The sequence below is a fragment of the Triticum aestivum genome, chromosome 2B, assembly GCF_018294505.1.
Source record: "Triticum aestivum cultivar Chinese Spring chromosome 2B, IWGSC CS RefSeq v2.1, whole genome shotgun sequence".
Lineage (NCBI taxonomy): Eukaryota > Viridiplantae > Streptophyta > Magnoliopsida > Poales > Poaceae > Triticum > Triticum aestivum.
Genome location: NC_057798.1, coordinates 735,274,928 through 735,282,946, shown reverse-complemented (window position 1 = coordinate 735,282,946; position 8,019 = coordinate 735,274,928). Strand labels below are relative to the sequence as shown.

Genomic DNA, 8,019 nt, shown 5'->3' with positions numbered 1-8,019 from the left:
CCACCCCCTAGGAAACTTGCCCCCCAAGCCGGGAGGGGCGGCTGCCCTAGGGGTGGCGCCCCACCTCTCCTGGTTACGTGAGATGGGGTGGGAGGGGTGCTCAGCCCCTAAGTGGGCTGATGTGCCCTCTCCCCTTGGCCCATAAGCCCCCCCCCCAACGCTTGTCGGGGCCTCTGAAACCCCTTTCGGACACGCTGGTCATCACCTGGTACCCCCGGAACAATTCCAGACTCCAATACCCTTCGTCCAATATACCGATCTTCACCTCCGGACCATTCTGGAGCTCCTCGTCATGTCCGGGATCTCATTCGGGACTCCGAACAACCTTCGGTAACCACATACTATTTCCCATAACAACTCTAGCGTCACCGAACCTTAAGAGTGTAGACCCTACGGGTTCGGGAACCATGCAGACATGACCGAGACAACTCTCCGTACAATAACCAACAGCGGGATCTGGATACCCATGTTGGCTCCCACATGTTCCACGATGATATCATCGGATGAACCACGATGTCGAGGATTCAATCAATCCCGTATACAATTCCCTTTGTCTAGCGGTATTGTACTTGCCCGAGATTCGATCGTCGGTATCCGATACCTTGTTCAATCTCGTTACCGGCAAGTATCTTTACTCGTTCCGTAACACATCATCCCGTGATCAACTCCTTGGTCACATTGTGCACATTATGATGATGTCCTACCGAGTGGACCCAGAGATACCTCTCCGTTACACGGAGTGACAAATCCCAGTCTCGATTCGTGCCAACCCAACAGACACTTTCGGAGATACCCGTAGTGTACCTTTATGGCCACCCAGTTACGTTGTGACGTTTCATACACCCAAAGCATTCCTACGGTATCCGGGAGTTGGACAATCTCATGGTCTAAGGAAATGATACTTAACATTAGAAAATCTTTAGCATACGAACTACACGATCTTTGTGCTAGGCTTAGGATTGGGTCTTGTCCATCACATCATTCTCCCAATGATGTGATCCCGTTATCAACGACATCCAATGTCCATGGTCAGGAAACCGTAACCATCTATTGATCAACGAGCTAGTCACCTAGAGGCTTACTAGGGACATGGTGTTGTCTATGTATCCACACATGTATCTGAGTTTCCTATCAATACAATTCTAGCATGGATAATAAACGATTATCATGAACAAGGAAATATAATAATAACTAATTTATTATTGCCTCTAGGGCATATTTCCAACGGATCGGCCATATGGTTGGGGATGGTTTTGAAAACTAGCCTGTTTAAGCAAGGATGGTGTGGCGTCGGCATTCTCGTGGTGGACATGTGTCCTCGGGCTCCACCGCTGCGACGGCTTCTACCCAACGTCGGCGCGGAGCCTGGGAGGTAGTTCAGGAGAGGATGCAGATTGTGGTCTGCATCGACGACATCTGGACGACGGAACGTGTGCTGGGTTCGTGGTTGATGGATGGCAAGTGTGGTTTCCCCCTTCGCCGTCTTAGTCGTGGTGGGGTGCTAGATCTTGAGTTTGATGGCGTGTCTGGGGTGTTGCCCTCGATCTAATTCGTTCAACGACAATGACTTCACTTTTGATGAGCCACATTGGAGGTCCGCAAAGCTGCATATCAGCGAGGGAGCCGCGTCGAGCTCGGGTGAGTAGGTGATCCGTCGTTCTTTTCCTCGGTGGATGTTGTGGTCGTGCTGGAGTCAGGTGACGGAGCGTTGGTGTCTAGCTGAGAGATGTTCTGCTATTTTTTTTTCAGTTTTGTTATGTCGATCCTTACGTGGATTGTACTTTGATCTGTATGATATGAATGAGACACGTATGACCATGCTAAAGAAAAGAGCCGTTAGGCGATGGAACCAAATACAACACACCAAAGAATCATCCAACGTATTATGATCATTTTTTGCAAAAAGAAAAACGTATTATGATCATACTAAGAATCGTATGTGCCATGTCAAGAAAAAAAGAATCGTGTATGTGCCAAACGAGCTGTGAGAAATCTAAGAATAAAAATAGGTTTAAAAAAAGAAATGGCCCAAAAATAAAGTTAAAAGTATAAAAGTTATTGTACTCCTATTTGATTACATACGTACTAATATTTAATTAATAATTTGTGCGCAAAAAATTAAGTGCACTGCATTGTTCGAACCCAAGAGCAAACAAGCTAGCTGAGCGTGCTATACCAGGGGACATCAGACAAGTTGTAAGCGTACGGCTCCTCAGAAATTATCTATACTAGACCTTCTCAAAGCGCCGTTGACCAGCCCCGCCGCTTACATCCCCTCTGTCCTGCCGCTCACATTCACCTCTCTCTCAACGCCGGTCGCCGCCTAGATGTGTCACCTGACTTGCCTCCGTCCTCCTCCACTCTCGTCTCAGATTTAACCCCAAAGTCCAGCGGCAGGCAGCAATAGCAGGTTCCCGTGCCGCCATGAGCTGGATGGGGAAGCGGGAGTGGGTGGGGAGAGCCTGCACTGGCGGAGAAGACGGACGAGGACTGGCGGCTCGGCGGCCCCGTAGCTACCTCCACTACCTCGTCGCCGCGTCCAGTCCGACCCTGCCTCCTGCAAGCACGGCGACTTCTTCGACATCGTCTGGGCGGCCCACGACCTAAGCATGCTAATCTCTTCAGGTCAGTACAGTACAGTGGGCAATTTGGGATTTATTTTTTTTGAAACTGAAATTGAGGAAATTTTGACACAAATAAATGTGGAGACTGAGTTGTTTGGTCAATTGGTTAATCAGCACGTACAACAGAGACAATTTGTTGCAACATTGACACGAGTGTGTGATGTAGAGATAATGAGATAATGAGATATGCTCATGTTCTATTTGCTAAACAACGAACCCTGATATGCACCGTGGTTTGCGTTGGATAATATAATCGAGTTTGTTGTCCACGGCCAAACATTCTCGCGATTCTGTTTAATCCGTTGAGGAGGCCTCGTGGTTATCTATTATTTTTTTCACGTTTCTCGCGTAGTGGGTAGTGCCCACCTCGCAGCCGTGGACTCATGTTACCGAATTATTTGGCGATCTGGCGCTGATTTCTTGGCGCGCTCACCAAAAAATTCTCGCGCGCCTGCGCACCACGCACCAAATCAGGTCTTAAACTAACCGCCATAGTCTCCTGATCCTCTTTGAAAGCAAACACGTCCTCATTCTCCAAACCAATCTAGCTCGAGGGGTGCCCGGTGTCCCTCTGCTTCCACTCCGACGGGTGGTCAGGAGTTCCTCTGCTTCCTTTGCAATGGCCGATCAATCGGCACACGGCGATCACAGTGGGGCGCCACGGTATCATTCTCTTCTCCCTCCCCATTCCCCTCTCTCATCGTCTCTGTCACACACCCCTTAAGTACTTTTCTTAAATTCTGTCTTGCGTGATTGTGCTGATTGTACATTATTTCTACATTGCAATTTCTTTTCTGCACGATCCATCAGTAATGATTTGTTGGCGGTTCATAACTTTAGTTTGGCACGTTTTCTTGTTATACGAGTTCATCTTGTTTTGTTTCTTTCTTTCTAATATATGTTAGTCGTGAACCAATTTTGTAAGAAGCAGAGAGAATATTTGTAGAACCTTAAATCTAGGATTTAGCTGGTATGCTCACATAAAGGTTATGCTTTATGTGTTTACTACAGTAGCAACTTTAAGGTGGTTTCACCCGTTTTTGGTACAACTCGCTTGGTGCTGCAGTAGGTAATTTTTTGTTCAGTTAATTAAACTATGAATCTAGCATATGACTTCACTTTCTTTCTGATTCACATCACAATTATATAGGACGCTACATGAAAAAGTAACTTATCTCCAACTAGTATGTGCTTCTGATGGCCATGAATAACCTGAACAGTTCCCTCAGTTTCTGGTTCAGAAAGTTGAAATAGGTACTAGGGCATGTACATTAGTTTAGACACCTGCAGTCTATAATAATCCTCCATGTCACATATAGATAGCAGTCAAAACATCATCTACATCGGTCTGTCCTTTTGTTATCTGTAGCACGATTGAATCGTGGGCAGGCCGTTGCATGCGAGCCACAGTTCTCGTGCACTTCTTCGCTAGATACTGCATGTCAAATGCACGGCTCAGCGGGGAAACCGCAAGTTAACGACACCCTTGAGCGTACAATGGGAAAAGGCCATCGGTAAGCGGCGATATTTTTGGCATGCAGACGGTCTGTTAAATTGCAGACAACCTTCTTTGAATTTCTATCCTTGTTCTCTTTCCTCCACGTAATAGAAAATCCGAGATGGAAAGCGTTGCAGACGGCTGAGTAGATGCCGCTGTACATGCCCTTAATAAACTTGCACATTAGTTAGCTTATTTAGATAGAGCTCCTAATGACCATCTTGTTAGTTATGGTCAATGTAGGCCAAATATAGAATTGTTTGATTGATGTTTCTCGCTATTACAATATAATTAATGTATATTACACTTTACATTCATGATTAAATCCAATGCTTATATTATACCTCCTGCTTCCATATATATCGATGTAGATGCCAACCGTAGTTGGATGTACAAAGAGAGACGAGGGAAGTTGATCAGTGAAGCTTGGCAACATGGAGTAGATAATTTTCTAGATCATGTGTTCTCATTGCCTGATGCTGCTGTAGACCGAGAATCCCATTGTCCTTGCAGCAAGTGCTTTTGCTGTTATAAGTGCACAAGGGATGTTATGAGCACACACTTGTAGAAGTCTGAAACTGGTGGATGGGTGGTAGTTACAATTGTTTATTTTGGTCACAACCATGACAAATCTACTTGGTTTATCTATGAAGTGTTGAAAGCTTTGATGATTATGCATATGCTCACTTCCACAAATGCACAAGTAACTAACAAAAATATTTTGGGATGGTTTTTGGCAGTGGCGTTTCAAGTGTGACCCATCGGAGCAAGAGAAGGCAGATGGTGTTTTGGAGGAGAACTTAACTAGGAAAGTGAAGTAGATGCTGCATGAGGAAAAGGTGGCAGCCATCAAAAGATTAAAGAAGGGACAATTGCCTACATAACAGAAGTGGATGAGGATGGTAATCGCTGGCCAACTAAGGAAGCTTTAATTTCTGCAAAGAGAGTTGACTTTGGTACCCACGTTGGTTGGTGTCTGCAATGTGAGTAGTGGAGTAGTGCTGAATTTAGTGGGTTATCTTTAACCAACAAGAGGAACAGACTTGCTAATGGGGACATGGTCTTCCATTGCAGTAGTGTGAGAAATGTTGTCGCCACATTTCAATTTCCGGTAGGGTTGTGCTGACATGTGATGTTTATAGTCTTTGGCTGAGAAAGGAGGAGTCGACTTTGATGGCATAATGCAATCAACAGCAGATGACTTGGTAAGTTATACCCATCTCAATGGTAGGCTTGCAACAATTGAACCATTAAGTAATGTTTCTTTTGTGTATGATACATAGTCCCCATCATATTCTGAAGGCGGATTTCAAAGGGGACAAGGTGATGTGCCTCAACACCAAACCGAAAAGGTTAGTTCATTGTTGTCGTGCCTGCATATCTGGGGATGGCCTCTCCTTATTCCACCATTTTTGTGTTTCTCTTTGCATATGTATTAGCACATTTAGACCATATATCAAGAAAGAAATTGTGTGTGCAAGTCTGGTGCAAGATTTTGGGTCATGGAAAGTAGTAGCAGAGGCAGATCCTTCATATATTTTAATTACAGATTTATGAAAAGAAATGCATGGTTAACTGTATCGGCGCATTCCTCTAAAGGATTATATCACCCAAGAGAAATGACTACTGCTACATGTAAATACTTGATGGTTGATAGAACAAGTTTATCTGCACTTCTATGAGAAAAAAATTGTAGTGAAGACCACACTTGATAGCCTACAGTTGGCATGATTGTTTCTCTATACATATGCCTTGTTTCTCTGTACATGTCTTGTTTGCTCGCATATCTAAATTTTCTATCATTTCTTATGTGCAAAACTAGATAAACTGAACCATGTTAATTCGAAAATCATCAATAGGCAAACATATAATAGTATTCAATAGTTTATTTGTACTTCATATATAATTTATTCAGGTCGCAGGGAAAGAACAGTAGACATTAAAGACTTTAGGCTAACCATCCGGAATATTTTTCTTACGAATACTCTTCCTTTTTAGCTAAGCATTGTTGAACCATGTTCGGTGAAGCCTCTGTACATATGCATTTCAATTATAATACATATACGTGCAAGGATTATTTCACCTTGGGACAAATGCTGCTAGTATACACATCTCTACAAATGTACTTTAGAAAGTTATTACTGGGAGCTAAACTGACGCTTGCTATCTCTTAAAGCTCAGCCATACACACTCATGATCACTCTAAATTGTTAGTTTCAGGATTCCAATTAGCTCAATGCTAGGTGCTGTATGTGCAGTGTAATCTAAAATATTGTTGGCGTAAATTGTAAGTGAGCTTTTGCCATTAAAACTATTTGAATGGAAATTTATAGTAACCTATTTTTGTACATGTCATCCTTAATTAGTTTACTATATGCCCAAACTAGCCAATAGTGTTATGTTAGTTTACTTGTTCGGCTGTGTCATGTGACTGCAAATGTAAACACTGCTGATAGTAGGGTTGCAGATAGATATGCACTGTACTTGGACAATGTGTATGTAATATGTGTTCCTGCTGATTCATGTTTCCTTTGAAAATTTCATGTGAAGGATCAAAAGGTGAATAGGCAAGCATATTGTTAGATAGTCATACTGTTAAACAGCAGCTAGCAGCTAAACTGTCAATTAGAAATATTAAGTTTAGTCCCTGTAGGTCACTTAAATTTTAGCTACATTATACTGACAACTAGTCTTGTGATTACATAGGGAATTGGAAGCAGGACTGGAGGCAGTATCAGTCATGGGAATGATGATGAGGATGACTACTACGGCAATGAGGGATATGATAACTATGGCGAGGGTGGTCTGTATGGTGATGAGCAGTATGATAACTACGCGATGCGGAATATAAAGACTATCGAGATGAGGGATATAATGACTATGGCGATGGTGATGATGATTGGCTATAGAAGCCTAATGATCTTCAAGTCATGCCAAAATGAAGTTATGTTAGATATTTGAAACACTTTATCTTATGGACAAATTTGTCTTAGTGGACAATTTATCTTGTGCAAAATGTGACCTATCTCAGTTACTATTTTGTTCTAAATTTGACATTTGATAATTATGGTTAATGCAATGGATGCAACTCAATATTGTGCTTGTGTATGAGATGCATTTGAAATGCCGGTATTCTGAGTTATTGCTATCGTGTGAAACACGCCTTGGTGAAAGAAATATCTGAGGGGTGAGTAATGCCCTGAGGGGTGAGTAATGCCCTATGGCGGAACAAATGTCTCTGTTACATGGAATGCCATTGGGGACTTACTGTTGGTGAATTTATAAATTGACGATGTTCGCGCGCCCTCGACTAACAAGTTTCCTGAAGGGTTGCATGCACTGTCGACCATCTAATAAGATGAGGGTTTGTTTCTCCTCATGGTTATAACTAGGTCCGACGGGTCAAATGTACCGTCGACTATTCTGAAAATCGACGGGAAGCAATAACCGTCGGAGAGTATATGCCCGACGAAGTACCGTCAGCTATAAATGTCGTCGGGCTAAGAAGAGCCACCAGGTCACAATAACATGCTCGACGGCTCACCGTCGGCTAACTACCGTAGGCGACAATATTACCCGACCGTACCGTTGGCCATTACTGTAATGACCGACGAAGCAAGGCCGACGGGAGATAGCCGACGGTGTACCGTCGGTTTTAGTAATAGTTGACGGTGATAGAAAATATCCGACGGTGATTGGACCCTCGATTTACATCAGGTCTGGTACACAACATGACATGCATGATAGACCCTATGGCTGAGGCATAGGGGATGACACTCATATTTTCTCTATCTTCTGTCGTGGTCGGACATTGAGCTGATCTCAATTTCACACCTTGCAACACAGGCAAGAACCCCATTTTGGACTGATCCATATTGAACTTCTTCAATATCTTAT

At 43.4% G+C, this 8,019-nt stretch overlaps 1 protein-coding gene across 3 annotated transcripts; it reads left to right on the top strand.

The window, feature by feature from the left end:
• Positions 1–2,217: 2,217 nt before the first annotated feature.
• On the top strand, positions 2,218–7,215 carry LOC123047036 (uncharacterized). 3 transcript variants are annotated; one of them, XR_006422730.1, is made up of 5 exons: positions 2,218–2,625; positions 3,141–3,287; positions 4,863–5,327; positions 5,406–5,474; positions 6,829–7,215. XR_006422730.1 is itself a non-coding variant. In XM_044470515.1 (4 exons), the coding sequence occupies exons 2-4, from the start codon at positions 5,304–5,306 to the stop codon at positions 7,081–7,083; spliced, it is 348 nt and encodes a 115-aa protein (XP_044326450.1). In that variant the 5' UTR covers positions 2,218–2,625; positions 4,863–5,303; the 3' UTR covers positions 7,084–7,215. The 3 variants fall into 3 exon arrangements, 1 of the variants encoding a protein (XP_044326450.1); XR_006422731.1 differs by having other exon boundaries at positions 3,120–3,287; XM_044470515.1 differs by lacking the exon at positions 3,141–3,287.
• The last annotated feature ends 804 nt before the right edge of the window (positions 7,216–8,019 follow it).

Coding starts and splice junctions, on each gene's coding strand:
- LOC123047036 (XM_044470515.1), top strand. CDS start 5,304: ATGCAATCAACAGCAGATGACTTG. Junction 5,328..5,405: donor AATCAACAGCAGATGACTTG/GTAAGTTATACC, acceptor TATGATACATAG/TCCCCATCATATTCTGAAGG. Junction 5,475..6,828: donor CTCAACACCAAACCGAAAAG/GTTAGTTCATTG, acceptor GTGATTACATAG/GGAATTGGAAGCAGGACTGG.